This window comes from Acanthaster planci, linkage group LG13 (assembly GCF_054643075.1).
Source record: "Acanthaster planci isolate LZ-2023a linkage group LG13, COTS_SCS, whole genome shotgun sequence".
Lineage (NCBI taxonomy): Eukaryota > Metazoa > Echinodermata > Asteroidea > Valvatida > Acanthasteridae > Acanthaster > Acanthaster planci.
Genome location: NC_141789.1, coordinates 14,137,319 through 14,153,358, shown reverse-complemented (window position 1 = coordinate 14,153,358; position 16,040 = coordinate 14,137,319). Strand labels below are relative to the sequence as shown.

Sequence of the window (16,040 nt, the reverse complement as noted above, 5' to 3'; positions counted from 1 at the left end):
GCCAGCAAGCTGGCGCACGTCATGGTTGCAACATAACGAACAATTCAACCAATTTCTTTGATGTCCAATATATTTTTGCATGAAATGTTTTCGTTATGTTTGTTTCGATGACGTCATGTTTTGCCAAAATACACTTCGCTGGTTTCCTCAACCGCACAGATTTAAAATAAATTTCCCTTTCACATTTCATGCGGTAAACCGCAGGGAACCAGCTGATTTGATTAAAGATGGCAGTCCGATGGGGAAAGACTATTCTTTGTTGATGTTGCAGTAAAAGATAGATTTGTTATGATGAGATTAGAAGCCCGTTTGAGTGATCATTGTATAAGTTCCGGTCGGCTGATACGCTGTGAAAGAGTTGAGGAAGAGGTACGTAGCCTAGTCAAATACTTTTGCTGTTGTTCGTGGAAAATTAGTGGCACTGGCAGACATCGACCATGTCGACAGCCTACCACAGCGCTAGCGTTAAACTTGCAGTTGCGCGACCGAGATATTAGACCAGTTGCTGTTTATTTTTAGAGCCTATCGTTAGTTACATCATCCATGTTTTACTCAGAGAGATGCGCATTCCTCACTCCTACATGTACTTGTCTCAAGGTAACAGTAGTTTCAAGGAGGGTCAAGACAGGGACGAATTGTAAATTAAGACTCAAGTCACCCGAGGTCTTTGTGGATTTTTCACCTGCAAACTAGAGTTGTTTGTAGATCTTCCCCTTCAACCCTTGTGCTAGTGAAAATCTCTAGATCTCTAGAACCCCCCGAGTTCTAAGGGAATACTGATTGATACAAGGCAGACAAGGAAGGTCTCCAAAATACGGCTAGGCCAACAGAATTAAACCTTAATGCAAATGAAATGTGCATTTGTTTGAAAAAAATCTGAATAGGCCTATGGTGCTAATCACCATTAACCACTTGCCGCCGGGAACTCCGGATTCGTGCACTGTGTGTTTAATACACGTGGGTGGGATCTCCAAAATCGGACAGCAATAAGTGGTTAACTGTATTTTGAATATAAAAATGGCATACAAATTGAGAACTCTCAAATATTATCTTAAACATCTTTCAGATTTCACTGCTATACACTGTCAACTTTATGTCTGGAGTAAAACGATTTCAATCTAAAATTCAAGACTGAATAAATGGTTAACAATACTAACCGTAGCATATGACATGCAAAAAGATTGTTAAAGATGTTAACTTTGGGATATTAGATTTCCTGTAGGCCTATGAATGTGCAAAGAGGTATTTTCATTTGTATTTGTATCATTTTCAATTATATTAGTGTTTTAATAGCTGTGAAATTGTTAACTCATGGGATTCATTCATTTGGTTTTGGACTGATGGCCAGCCATCATTTGCCATCCACTGATAGACAGAAACCAGAACTATGATAACAGACGGCTTCAGAGATTGGGAAAGAGTTCCATGTACGGCCACCATTTGCCACCCTGTGCACAAACCCTATGAGACCGGTCTGAAAATTTGAAGTGTTCTGTAAATCTTAAGAACTTGTTTTTTTCCCTTCCTAAATTGAACTTTTCTGGACATGTTTTTGCCTTCTGAAGGCTAACAGGTCACTGTAGGGAGTAATTACTGGCGTCCATATGTGGACCTCTTCCTAGACATTGTTCAAGAATACCACAAATGAACATCTTCAGTCTGATTTTTGTCCTCGGTTCCTAAGCAACACCATTTTATAGCGCTGCACTGAATTTTAATATGCTGAAACATTTTCACAGGATTCATGCACAGAAAGTAACATGTAAGTTTGGCAATACGGTGGAAGAAAAGTCAGGAAAAAAACGTTGAATTGCAACATAAATGGCCTAAGTTTATGCTTGAATTGAGTTAAATTTTTCCAGGTTGACAGGTTGAGGAATCAGTATGACTGATGACCACAAAAAATGGACCTGCGAATACTGTACCTACAACAATTGGCCCAGTGCCATCAAATGCACCCTCTGTCAAGCCCGCCGGCCAGTCCAGTACATCAGTGCCCCGACCTCACCGGAGGTGCCTCGGAGAGATCTGATATCCAGGGGCACAGGTACCGGAACAGTGCCCTTGATACTACCAGGTAGCGATCACCGGGGACCACTCTCTCCAGCTGTAAAGTGGTCCTGCAAACATTGCACTTATATGAACTGGCCCCAGGCCACCAAGTGCGCCCTGTGTTACTCCTCGCCGGGGAGCAGTAGCCCTACCTTGGAGAATAGGGGGAGGGGCATGCCCAAGACCATCAGGATGCCGAGAGCTCCCGAGGCCAGCCAGATGGGCAACAACGACCGCAATCGCAGCCTGGGCCAGAATGTGAAGAAGTGGGCCTGCCCGGCCTGCACCTACGAGAACTGGCCCCGTGCCAAGAAGTGCGCACTGTGCATGTGCGTGCGCAGCAAGCACAGCCCCGAGTTGGGCCTGGCGGCAGACAGTTCCCTGATCGAGGAGAACCTGCGTAACGTGGAGGCATCCAGCCGCGGCTCCCCACCCATATCTCCGCCCAGGAGCCCGGACGCCAAAGTGGAGCTCCAGCCGTCATCTGCCACCCGGGCCTCCCCACAGACGGTGCCCAGCCAGGGCACCATTAACCTGGCCGAGCACGACAAGCGCCTCAAGCAGATCCGCAAACGCCTGCGCAAGTCAGACTGGCTCTTCCTCAACGCCTGCATGGGCGTGATCGAGGGGGATGCACGGGCCGTTGAACTGTACCTTACCTCAGGTGGGTCCCCGACCCGCCAGCTAACGCGTGACGAAGTGACCTTACTCAACAGGCCCAGTGCCTTTGACGTCGGCTTCACCCTAGTGCACCTGGCCATTCGCTTCCAGCGGGAGGACTTGGTGGCAGTGCTCTTGACGCCCGACGTCAGCGCCAACGTGGTGAAGCGGCCCCCATCACAGGTCTGCCCAGACCTGGCTGCCGGTATACGCAGGGATATTGCTAAGTCTCTCCGCCAGCGGAAAGGAGATTTCCTTTGCTTCTTTGTGACAGATCTGTTAACATTCATTTTGCCAGGAGGTAAGACTATGCTTTGTTGTGGCTAAAGTGTGTTTCTTTTATTTTTTTAAGAGACATTTATTTCAGCAGCAGATTTTCTCGCAGTTTCAGAAGCAGTCCTGGATCATGTACTAAGTTGTTTACAACTTAAGTGCAAAGTGGAGGAATTTGGAGCATTCAGGGTGTATGGCAAAAGTGCATGGCTGATTTCGAAGGATGTCATACATGAAGGTCATGGTTTAGACCTTGTGTTGTTTCTGCTTAGTTGAGCACAACTTCAGCCCGATGTTTCTTTTGAATCAACCGCACTGCTCAAGAATGCCATTTGCACTGCCTCAATATAATGACAGGAATTGCCAGAGGATTTTGAAGGATTCTGGCAGTTAGGCACACCTCCAAATGACATTTTCAAGAAATTTTGGAGGATTTGGGCTGAGTGCATGTTTTTCATGTCGAAAATCGGAGGATTTTGGAGGATTCAGGATGGTTCCTTGTAAACGGGCCAAGGGGGCCCGTAATAATGGACTTAATGAAAGTTCTCAGTTTAGGTTCAAAGCTCTTGAATCCATTTTTTCCTTAAAAGGTTTGAAATCCTATTCTTCTTACATCCCTTTTTGATTTTTCTGTGCCAGAAATTGAAGACCTCCCACTTACTGTTAGGAATCAATTGTTTGATGAACTCCTAGATCGCGATGTGCAGAAAGGTAAGTGCAGTGAATTCCCTCAGAAAGGTCAAACAGCAGATGAAATGGATGGGTTGTATGTTTGTTCTCTGAAAAATGAAAGTCTGTCCTTTTTTTCTTCAATAAAATAATGAATTTGTGGGAAACTAATCATTTCTGGAAAATTGCTCAGGGTAGGAAAAGGCGTATGTCCCAAAGTTTGCACTTTGCGGAAGCTTTCAGATTACCCCCTCACCTTTGAAGCTCATTGAAACATTGAAACAGGCTGAGTTTACAATGTGTAAAGTGTCATTTGACGGGGAATTGTTTTCCTGATGCAGGGATGGAATGGCTTTATTTGACATTTAAGAATCACCTTTGTTAGTTTTGCTTGATGTGATAATTAACGTTCATGGAGATAGCAGATTTGATGTTTCTCTGGTAATTTGTTTATGTCAACACTCTGCAGCTTTTTCATGATGCCAGGATAAATTATTAAATTTAGTTTGTAAACTTTGCCTTGTGATTGTTTACCGTCATTGATGGTCATGGTTTTTGCGTTTCCTTCTACGAATAGAATTGGAACAGGAGTCTCCAATTATCAATTGGAGTGTTGAGGTGTCGGACAGTCTGGGCAGCCGGCTCTATGCCCTCTGGAACCGCACGGCTGGTGACTGCCTGCTGGACTCAGTGCTTCAGGCCACCTGGGGCGTGTTCGACACAGACGCCGCCCTGCGACACGCCCTCGGCGACAGTCTGAATGAGGGAGGCATGAGGCAAGTGGCTGATTGATTTCTTTGCGGAAGTGTGTTTTTACTAGTCACACTGAGCACAGTGTATGTTTTTAATAATGCCAAGTTTAGTTTTTAATTGACTCCAGCTGGAACAAACAGCTCTGTTATCCCTGCTCTGAGGGAAAAAAAGCCAACCGAATTTGACCATTATCAGATACCGAACCAGGTATGAGGTATCCTGTTAGCATATTTGTGCATGGGAGTCATATCACAATTTAGTCACTATATTTCGGCAAAGTGTTAGAAATGTATTATTTATGTGGGTCACCATGTATCCCTAGTGATGGATCATGCTTTATACATAATAACTGGAGCAGCCATATGTAGTGAAGGACTTCACTTAGTGGCTTTGTTGGTTGAACTTATCACGGGTCACACGATGAGTTGGTAGTCCATGGAATGTGTGGATTTAAATGACTTCCCAAGTTCCATGTCTGCTTGTTGCTTGTTTTATGAGTATCGACAAATTGCTTTGGTGTAGGTAAATGACTTCCCAAGTTCCATGTCTGCTTGTTGCTTGTTTTATGAGTATCGACAAATTGCTTTGGCGTAGGCGACGAAGAAGATAAACAGCCTGCAGTGGGTAGCTGCTACATTTACCGCAGTGTGATCTGGTTACGTGCTGTGGGCAATCTTTGACCACGATTATGTGATCACTTTGCGGCCATCCCTAATATGCCCGCACGTCATCTTTGAACTCTCCCTCTCATCACCATCTCCCTCCTCCCCCTTCCCCCCTTCCTCGTCTCAGGTTCTTTACACGCTGGAAGGAGTACGAATCCATGCAGGTGGAGAGCATGCACTTCACCTTGGATGAGGAGCAGTGGGAACAGGACTGGTCCCTGATGCTGAACCTGGCCGGCCAGCCCGGAGCGGCCCTGGAGCAGATTCACATCTTTGGCCTGGCGCACATCCTGCGCCGGCCCATCATCGTGTATGGGGTCAAATACATCAAGAGCTTCCGCGGGGAGAACATCGGCTATGCACGCTTTCAAGGCAGGTTCCAAGTTCTTTGCCATGGTCATTCGTATTTTAGTCAGAGCACTCACTAGTGGCTCACAAGTCTGTTGGCAACTGCCCAGCCTTTTGAAGCCACAAGTTAATTTGAATAAACTGTGATGGAGGTGTGTTTGGGTCATCATTTTTGCTCTTTTACTTGACTTGTGACTGGACTTGTGAATTGTGGTTTTCAAAGGATCTGGGATGTAGGTAAGTTCATCCCCATCCTCTGCTGCATTGTGAACACTCCATCAAGCTCAATTTTTGATCACACTTTCCTTAATCTCCAGTTATTAATCTCTAGTAGATAACCCTGACACCAAATTTCCTTGAAAACTGATGTTCAGAAAATGGACAATCATATGTGGACACTTCCAAGTCCACACAAGGACCTTATTTGTTTTGCAGGTCCACACAAGGAATAACATACCTGTCTTTTCCCACAGGCGTTTATCTACCTCTACTCTGGGATCCCAGCTTCTGCTGGAAGAGCCCCATCACCCTGGGTTACACCAGGGGCCACTTCTCTGCCCTGGTCCCCATGGAGACGGACTCGGACGACAACCAAGGGGCAGGGGCCAACCTGAACACGGATGATGAGACGCAGACGGTCTACCTGCCATTGACTGACTTTGAGGGCAAGCTCCTTCCCATCCACTTCATCACCCCTCTGGAGGTAGGTTGTGAAAGGCTCTAGCTTTTTAGGGGGAAAAAGGGAGCTTTTTCCAAACCGAGTCTTAATTTTTGCCCGGGGCCTTTCTTGACACCAGTGCCACCTGCAGACAAGTGAGCATTATTATCTTGATTTGTGCCCAGGGTCAATGTCAGCCTCCTTTTTTTTTTTTCTCAGTTGGGTTCGGAAGAGCGACTGTTGAACGAGTGGCTGGACTGCTGCTACACCACGGGCGGGGTCTTTGTAGCGCAACAGGTCCATCACAAACAGCGTCCCATCCTGATTGGCCAGATGGTGGAAGAGTGGCTCCAGCGGTACCGACGGATCGCTCAGCAACTCTGACGCTCGCCATTCCTCCCCAGCGCCGCGCGTTCATCGTAAGCACTTCACCCATGAACCCACAGTAGTTAAAACAGAAACTTGTATATTCATAGATTATATGACAAGTATCATACATCAGGTCCCTTGTGTAGCCTCCGGAAGGCACAAGTGTATTTTGAGATGAAATCCTACAAAATAGTGTATTTTTACGAGTGTGAGTAGCCGTGAAGAGAATGAATATTGTGAAGTGGTCGGACATATGAATCTTACCTAGGTTAGATTTCCTCTACATATTGGTATATACAGCACTCGCCACTTTCGAAAGATGAAGAATTTTTTAGTTATCATTGCATTGAAACTTTTAGGATCTGTTTCCCTGGATATTTTGAAGCCAAAACCAAAACAGTAGTTGGCTGTGTATGACCAACTTAAAAGACTTTTACCGATTCGTACATTTCTTTAAAGTCTCCCGTAGAATAGATTGAAAGAGTCAAGGTGTCTTGAGTTGTTGGTCTACCAGGTGTGTTACATCTCGCTTTCTAGCCGTGTGTATCGCTAAACTATGCCATGTTGTGTCACAGGATACCTTGTACCGTGAGATCGGCATTTTCAGCCACAATTTGTGGGTTTTTTTCTTCATTTTCCCCTAGCAGGGTGTGATATCTACGCTCCAGTAGTTACCCAGAAGCTACGGCCCAAGCCTGATGGCTGGCCTTAAGTTTTTTCTTACTATCAGTATTTGAATTTCACAGGTTTTTATGCTCTGACCTCAAGGTGGACACAGCCAGACTGAAGTCTAGAGGTATTTTCTAAACTTTGGCTTCTTCCCCAATTTTGGCTTCAGGCTTCCAGTTTTGCTGCAGAAACATTAGATTTTACAAAATGACATCAATGCTTTTGGGGGGATCGTTTTAATGTCGTGCCAATGGCAAACTCTGGAGACCACATTTTTGTCTCCAAAGTGAAGCCGTAGTTTAAGACAAAGCCAAGATTTGGAAAATGGCACTTGCAGTGCACGTAGCTACTCCCGGACCACCAGACGACCTCCCATCTGAATTCAGGTCACAAGCTATTTAAATGAACTGCGACGGAAGCATTCCTTTGTCAGTGTACACCCTTTTACTGGTGACTGGTCTTGTCAATGGCCGTATGTCATGGTCTTGTGTCTGGTCTGGGGAGTGGCCTTATGATGGTTTTGACTACAGCACTGATGGGTACCAGTTTGGTTTGTGTTAGCATAATGTGTAATCACTTGTGATTCCGTATTTAATGCCGTTACACGTAACTGGCTGTCTCACCAATTGAACTGACGTCTGCAAAGCAGGATTTTCCCATTCAGAATTGTGTTACTTATACATCTGCAGTTTGTGATGTGGGTAATGGTAAGCCACGTTCAGATCTGTACTCTTGACACACTTCCTAATTTCACTTGGGATTCTGTCTGCTAACTGATTCCTCTGAAGTGTTGTGTCCTGTTGCTACAAAAAAAAAAATCTACCTGCCCCATAGAAAAAGCGAAAGTGTCAGCATGCAAACTGTATTTATTTGTTGGATGTGCATGTAAGCAAAGTTAAGGTTTTACACTAGAAATATAGTAATTTCAAATGAGGTATAAAGGATTTCATTTTTTTTTAAGTTTACAAATTATTTTAAAAATGAAGGCTTCGGTTAAGATGCTGCTTGCTTCTTAAATTGTCAGTGTCAATGTATTTCTCTCTTTTATGTCGTGAGTTTGGGTTTGGCTGCCTTGCCATATTATGTATTTATTTGGTTGAATGAGTCAGCACTTTGCAATAGATGACGCAAGTTAAAGTCAATTGTGAATTTCGTGTGTTCTTTTAATTTGTTTTTTTTTTACAACGTCTGTCAAATGAGTGGTGGCGGTGAATGCATCATTTACTGATGACTGGCACTCAACATCAGTCTTTATGGAGTCATGTTGCGTGGTACAGTTGTAGCACATTGGATTCATTATTACATGTATAGTTGATTCTGTTTCTCAATCTGAGATTTGGCACCTGAGTCCACTGATGACTGGCACTCAACATCAGTCTTTATGGAGTCATGTAGAGTGGTACAATTGTAGCACATTGGATGCATTATTACACACATACATGGAGTTGATTCTGTTTCTCAGTCTGAGATTTGGCACCTGAGTCCACTGATGACTGGTACTCAACATCAGTCTTTATAGAGTCATATAGCATGGTACAATTGTAGCACATTGGATTCATTATTACATGTATAGTTAATTCTGTTTCTCAGTCTGAGATTTGGCACCTGAGTCCACTGATGACTGGCACTCAACATCAGTCTTTATAGAGTCATATAGCATGGTACAATTGTTGCACATTGGATTCATTATTACATGTATAGTTAATTCTGTTTCTCAGTCTGAGATTTGGCACCTGAGTCCACTGATGACTGGTACTCAACATCAGTCTCTATAGAGTCATATAGCATGGTACAATTGTAGCACATTGGATTCATTATTACATGTATACATGGAGTTGATTCTGTTTCTCAGTCTGAGATATGGCACCCGGCTCCATCACCAGTATATATGCACATTGAGTGAACAATGGGTACAGTCTTTAGTTTTGAGGTCAGTTCGGTACGTACAGTAAAACAGTTTTGTTTCAGTAATCATGTCAAAAACATGTAAACAAAACTTAGTGGGTTATGAGAAAATCACGAAGACCATAGTGCTGTACAATTGCACTTGTTATATTGTCACTTGTATTAGTTGTCGTGACAGTGATAGCCTGTAAGTTCACTTTAATCAAGTTTGGAGATTTTGGGGTGTCTTGTTTTTCATGAGCTTAATCAAGATTGGCTTTCGTGGCAACATGTGAGTGCTTTGAGTGGGAAAGTTATTTTTTAGTGCTTTTTTTGGAAGTTTGATTGCTCGCAGATAGTACGTATTGAGATTTGTCAGAGAAACCTGATTTCTTGGTTTTAGGAGGTATAAAGATTTCCAATCTGTTAACTCAGTTGAAAGTAACAAACGAGCCATCAGCTCAAACATTCTATTCTTTGTAGAAGAGTTTGGCCTTGACTTGCATTCGGTTTGTTTTATGCTCAGAACAAAGACAGTGTAAACATGTTAAACCTCTCAAACCGCTAACATCACTAACTTCAAGTGAGCCTGTTATTTACTTTCTGACTCAAAGAGAAAGCAAGACTGATGTATGATTTACATCAGAATAAAAGCTAAAATATTTCAGGCTTTTTAAATGATGTAGACAGCCCGTACATGTGTTATTACAATCAGCAGCAATGACAAAGTTTATAACATCAAATAATGCTGAAGCTGTACATCATGTCTGCTGCGACGCGGAACTAACATGCTAATCTAATCCTCGGAGGGAAATGGAAAATCTGACCAAGATGCAAAAGGAGGACACTTTTGCTTTTGAAATTTCAGTGATTTATTTATTGAGGAATTCCATTTTCACTGGAATGAAAGAATCTGCAGGTTGTTACCCCAAAGGACTTGTACCATAGACATTGATAGCAACTCGGAATTAGCTGATATACAACTTTTTGCTAGTAGTGTATTTATAACCAGATGCATATTACCAAATGCATGTCATGAAGTATTCAGCATCCACCCTCAATACAAATCACGGTAAGAAATATTGTTTTCTCCATAGTTTAAACTATGGAACAAAGCACCCGAATTTAAAAACAGTTTATTGATTTAAATGCTGAACCCTTCAAAATCGTTCACTTATACTGTTTATTGCTTTACTGGAGTAAAAATGCACACATTGACAGACTTGGAGCTAGTCTATAGAGGTCGGTCAAACGACTGCCGAATTTTGAAATGAATTTTGCATTTGCATTTTGATTGAGTTATTTACAAGCCTCGATTTTGCTAGTTTAAGTCGGATCGCAACTATTTGCAGTTTTTCTGCCTGATCTGTCTCTGACCCCTGGTATCCTGTTATCATGGTAACAGAACTTGAAATTTATATACGTGTAATTAGGTGAAAAGGAGCCATTCCTGGATGTAACCCCATAGAGGGAGAGATTATTCCGTCTATAGTTGATATATAGAGGTATTTTAGATAATGATTGTAAAGCTTTTTGAATTGGAAGTTTAAGCTTGCTGATTGGAAGGCTTGAAGGGTAATAAAGTAGGCTGTATCCAGAAGAGAAAGTGTCAGCGTGTGCGTTTTGGGGCGGCCGTTTTTCGTGTGCGAACGGGACCTTATTTTATTATTTTTTTCTTCTTTTGCGTGCTTCTCTTAATTCCATTCTCCAAACTTCAAAAGTTATGCTCCTTATTTTGTGTTTTTTTTAGTGAGTGCGCAGTGTATGGTTGTGCGCTTTTTAACACACGGGGGAAATCTTGAAGTTGGCATTTCGCGCGTACTGTACTTGGAAAACAGTCTCTACATAAACATTGTAAATAGCGCCCTCTACTATTTTGGTGGTGCGATTTCTTCAAGGCTTGCCCAGTTTTCCCAGATATTGATAAAACTACAATGCCTCGTACCCAGATAAATATAATCCTATGGTAGAGACTGAAAAAAAAACTCTGCAAAACTGAATCTTTTAAGGGTGTTTTCTGGCGCCACAGCTCCTTGGACGTCCGGACTGAAACAGGGAGTGCCATCAATAAAACGAACAGCTGGTTATGCCGCCAAACTTTTTATATATACACACGTGCAGTTCATGCCTGTCACACAGTCGCAACCCCGCGCCCCCATCTCGTTGTTAGGAGCGGGATAGTTTGAGTGTTTTTGGTACACACAATCTGTGTGCTACAAACGTAATCCGCACGTGCGGCTCCAGGCGGTTGACAAGCACCGGGCCATTCACTTAGTTCAGAAGAGCCCTATTTCTGACATTTTCTGACGCAAATCTGACAACTATCCAGTTTATTTACCATACAAACTCTTCATGACGCATCACAGTTAGAACACAGCAGCAAGGAAAATGTCGGCTACAGTTGAAATCAATGCTTTGTCGACAGGCTCCGGGAGTGGAAAGTATGAAGTGAACTCGAACGTCGTTTCAGACCTGTCAGCAGCAGGGGACTGTAGCGCGGGTACGCCCGGGAAGTACCGCCCGCTTCGGGTGCAGCAGCCTGCGTGCACTGCTGCTGGTGATCCATTGTGTTCTGAGCAAGAGTCGTTAAAAATCACCGACAAAAATGCTAACCAAGATGCTGCCTCTGACCAGAAAAGTGACATTCAGTCAAAGGATCAGGAACAGCCCTCTCTTAGTGGTGACAGTGAATTTAAGTCGAGAAATTTGGAAGGAGAGAGAGGTAATTTGATTGAAAATGGTAACAACATTGATCTTGGTGATGGCAGCAAGTCAAGTGCCGAGGACTTGGAGCTTGACAGTTGTGTCTGCCAGGATGCTAATAACTTGGAGAAATCTTACATTTCCTCCAAGTCTGATCATAGGGATGGTGGAGATTTTGATTCAGAAGACAAAGCACCAAAGGCTTTTGAGGACTCCGTTGCCACCGAAGCTAACAAACAGGACCACTCAATGTACAATAACAGTTCATCTCCTCAAGAAGAGGAGCAGGAAGAGGTTGGGGCTCTGAAACAGAAATCAAAGAAAAAGGGAGGCCTCTTGCACCTCCATCTGCCAAAGTTTGGTATGAAGAGGGGACACGGTGCCAAAGGTGGAGAGGGTTCGACTTCCAGTGACCCAGAAAGCTCCCCAGAGAAGCATTCCAAAAAGACCAGGAAACGGGACAAGCACAGGAAGCAGGAGGAAGATGAGGATGGAGATGCTGCCAAGGTGCATGTTGCTAATGAGGAGGATGCAGCAGTAGAAGAGAGTTGCCAGATACCAGACTTTGAGCAAGACAAACATGACAAGGGTGACTTGGACAAAGACCCCAAAGAAATGCAAGGGTCAGGCCATGATGAAAATATAGATGTTGCGATAGTAACTGAGAATACGGTTGCCAGGGTTGTGGCAAGTCCAGCAGAAAAACAGCCGGATCAGATGGACATGAGGCCCGAGGAGGATGCAGCAGGCCAACACACAGGGCACACAGCAGACCCTGAGCCCAAGGAGGAGATTTTCAACACTGAAGATGCAGTTGCCAAGGTTACTGGGAAGGACAGAGATGAAGAGGGGCCTAAGTGCGGTGATGCAGCAAAGATTACTTCAGGTAGGCAGAAGGTGTTATTTTTTTAAAATGTGAAAGCTTTCACAAACCAACATTGCCGAAGGGGCAAAGTACATGTTAGCCTACATGTACAAATGACTTTGTAAGTTGGGGTAAAATTAAGCACGTACGGTACAATATTGCAAAGTAACCAAGTTTTAAATGCCATCACATGAAATCCACCACTGCCTTCATGGCAGTTCTGTGTCTAGCCTGTTTGGTTTTTTTTTTCACGTAAAGTTACATCAAGCATACACCATAGAGGGACATACAAGTAATATCCATAGATGATAGACCTACTAACAGCACTGCTACCAAGTACAAATAAATTGCCAATGACAAGAGGATGTGATACTACACCCAGTCATGCCAGTCTGTAAAGTTCACAATTAATTGAATTGATAGGTTTTTATTGTATGGCAGTACCTCAAATGTCAAAAGGGCATAGTTGGAATTAGGTTTTACCCCCCTGTGGAGGTGTTGTGCATTTGGGAAGACACATTCCATTGATTTAAGGTAATTGCTCCACAATTGGCCTCCCTCCGCACCATCTTTTTTAGATGAAAAATCCTCGCTTCAGTGGCCATGCCAAACACTTGGTTACGCACTCCAACAAAACTGCCAACTGCTGTCCGTTCCTCAGGTGTTTCTCTGACAAAATCCGGAGTTTTCTGTTCACCAGCGTTGTGAAAGAGGCACTGTTACCTATACCTTAATTATTGCTGGACCTGTGGAGCTGAGAGTTAACATTGCATGCAGCTTCTGGATACCATAAGTCATGGGACTTTGTGTCAGCTTTGTGAAAACGTGTGGGCATTCCTCCCCCGAGTGTGCTGGTAACTACAACTTATCTATGATGTGTTGTCTTTCCTCCTTGGTAAATTTACATTAAACCCATCGCATAACCAGACTATTGAGTTTTCTTTTCGTGACAGGAAAGAGGAAAACAAATTGAATGTATTAGATTTTTATTGTCTAGTCCAACTTTCCATAAATTTAACTGTGGAAAAATTTTCAAGGACAAGTAAACTGAACACAGTGAGAATGAAATCCAGTCAAGGAATACATTTTCCAATGTTTGAATGTATTGTAATTTTTCCTTGAATAACAGTTTTCTAGTATTATGAAAGACACTCTACTCTAAGTCCTTTGCAAAGTATTTCCTTGCCCTGGATGTTGCCGAGACTCACAGAAGCCTGGTTCTTGTCTGTCCTATGGTCTGTTATATGAGCCTCTTCCATCCATCCTCACATGTAAATTGATGTCAGTTATTATCATCATGGGCATTGCAACTTTGCCTCTTAAGTGACAGCAGTAACAATGGTTTGTTGTATCACCCATAAGTTGTCCATTCATAGATCACGGTGTTTTGTTTTAATTGATGTCATGGGAAAATGGGAATTTATTATGGCAAGGTAAGACTCTTGAGGAAACAAAAGGGTTTTGGTTTGTGGTTTAGAGTACGTTACAAGTATGTCCACATTTCCTTTTTCTTCAGGCCAGAATTGGCATGTGGCTTTCCTCTGATACCAAGGACACACAAGAAGCCCTGGACTGCTTCTGATGTCCAAAAATTAGCTCATAGCTGGTCCTAGCTCCAGCCCTGAGCCCTAACATTAATGAGATCAATGCCCCAAGGTCACGGGCTTTAGGGCTGGTCTTCCTCAAGATACCAGCAGGCCCAAATTAAAAATCCTTATTCCAAGCAAAAGATCATTCATCCAACGAAAATCTTGCTAAATACATACACGTACATGTTGTTTGTGCGAATGATTTATTGTTTTCTTTTCATTTTCAAAGTGAATGTCATATTCCTCTGGGTGTCATTTAAGATCAGTAGCAACACAGTAAAATTGTTCTGTAGGGGGCTTGAGCACCAAAAAAGATGTCTTCATCTTTTTTGAGGACTCCCAGTGTAGTGGAGGAGCCATGATCTGATCAAGGACACAGGGCAAGTCTGCAGGAATTTACAAGGGTGTGCTATTTGCAGGTTTGGCCCCAAGCAACCAACCTGCTACCCAATCAGCTGTGGGATAATGTGCTACCCTAATTGGAAAGTAATCACACCCTGGCATGGAAATTCATGCCAAATTGCCCAGCAGCTAAAATGTCTGCACTGCAGTGACCAGGAAAAAATGCTTTGGGGATGAATTGTTATTTGCAGTCCAAATTAAAGTTGGTTTAATAGTTTTCAAGAATGGGCTGGGTGTGGCTAGGCGTTGGCTGGATATTGGTCAAAATGAAAAGGTGAACGAGACTAAAAGTCAGTGCATGCCTGGATGAAGGATGCCAGTTACATATACAGTAGGATCATGGATGGTGCTTGCCTTCCAGTTGAATTTTCAAAATGCTTCCAAATTCTTAAATTTGATGCAGTGTTGTATTACACTATTATTGTTTTTCTATTTGTGGTATTTAATTATTTTGGTACGTGGTAATAGTTAGTTGTTTGGTCAATAATTTAACACTATTGGTGTTGTGTTTTTCCTTTTAGAAATAACTGGTCCAGCACTTGATTTTAACACAAAACAGTGCAGTCACTGGTCCATTTGTAATCAAGAATGCTTTACTGTACTGTAGTGCTTTATTGGGATCAATTGTCTTGAATTGGACCACGTTTAACAAAAGAAAAAATGATGTAATTGGATCTAGCGCTAAATTCTTAGCACCTCGCCACATCTGGAGAACCTGTTGAGAGCCCCAAAGACCTCTCTGACATTCTCCCTGTGTCTTCTGGGGGGTCACAGGTCAAAGTGGCACTGATCCCCTTGACCCCAAGATCCTGCCCGGGTGTTTGTGTTTTGGAGGAAAATTCTTTGGGGGCACTGTGCTTGTCAGAAAAATCCTGGTTACCTCGCTCGGGTTTTGAGTATGGGCTGTGCTGTGCATGTGTGGGGCCGAGTCCACCAGTAGATGCACCCATAGGCAAACTCAATACTCACCTTAAGGAAGATTAGGTGTTTTTACAATACACGGACATTTGTACATGAACATGTACTGATTCAATAGTCTGGACAGATACTGAGTTGTGATTATATCCTCGAGTGTTTTCCCTTTTCTTGTATTCACTTTCACTTAGTATTGACATAGCCTTCATGTACATGTACACCTGCAGTACATACTGAGGGTTGGGGAGCTAAAAGAGTTAAATATCCAATGACTTCCCTTGTTTCTTACAGAACCACTCTGCTGGTTTGATAAGCCGGCTGATGACTTCATGACATGCTCTGTGTTGCTTGGTGAAAACGCACCAATCAAAACAAGAAAAGAAACAGTGGTCTGTTTGGTCCAAACGTTTGATTCTGTATGGAGGAAATTACATTTCCTGCATATTTCACACAAATAATCATACGGCCTGTTGAAATTTCATATTGGCCAGAGGACACTGCATTACAAGCCTGATGGTGGCATTTTGAAGTACACTGTACCTTAGACCATGACCTTGTTCTGTGCT

The 16,040-nt window shown here is 43.1% G+C and overlaps 2 protein-coding genes across 3 annotated transcripts in view; both read left to right on the top strand.

The window, feature by feature from the left end:
• Nucleotides 1-200: 200 nt before the first annotated feature.
• zranb1 (zinc finger RANBP2-type containing 1) lies at nucleotides 201-10,606 on the top strand. The gene is made up of 7 exons (XM_087144687.1): nucleotides 201-369; nucleotides 1,863-3,013; nucleotides 3,625-3,696; nucleotides 4,232-4,430; nucleotides 5,200-5,444; nucleotides 5,894-6,123; nucleotides 6,298-10,606. Exons 2-7 carry the CDS (start codon nucleotides 1,885-1,887, stop codon nucleotides 6,460-6,462), a joined length of 2,040 nt encoding a protein of 679 aa, XP_087000813.1. The 5' UTR covers nucleotides 201-369; nucleotides 1,863-1,884; the 3' UTR covers nucleotides 6,463-10,606.
• Nucleotides 10,607-11,139: 533 nt separating this feature from the next.
• LOC110973860 (uncharacterized) overlaps nucleotides 11,140-16,040 on the top strand; it is a 49,478-nt gene continuing 44,577 nt past the window's right edge. For both annotated transcript variants that reach the window (XM_022225033.2, XM_022225032.2), the window contains exon 1: nucleotides 11,140-12,589. In XM_022225033.2, coding sequence (XP_022080725.2) covers nucleotides 11,389-12,589 — 1,201 coding nt within the window. In that variant the 5' untranslated portion in view covers nucleotides 11,140-11,388. The remainder of the gene's footprint in view (nucleotides 12,590-16,040) is intronic.

Excerpts from the sequence above, each read along its gene's own strand:
- zranb1 (XM_087144687.1), top strand. The coding sequence starts at position 1,885 with ATGACTGATGACCACAAAAAATGGACCTGCGAATACTGTACCTACAAC. Across the intron at positions 3,697-4,231 it reads AGATCGCGATGTGCAGAAAG|AATTGGAACAGGAGTCTCCA; the intron begins GTAAGTGCAGTG and ends TTCTACGAATAG. Across the intron at positions 5,445-5,893 it reads CGGCTATGCACGCTTTCAAG|GCGTTTATCTACCTCTACTC; the intron begins GCAGGTTCCAAG and ends CTTTTCCCACAG.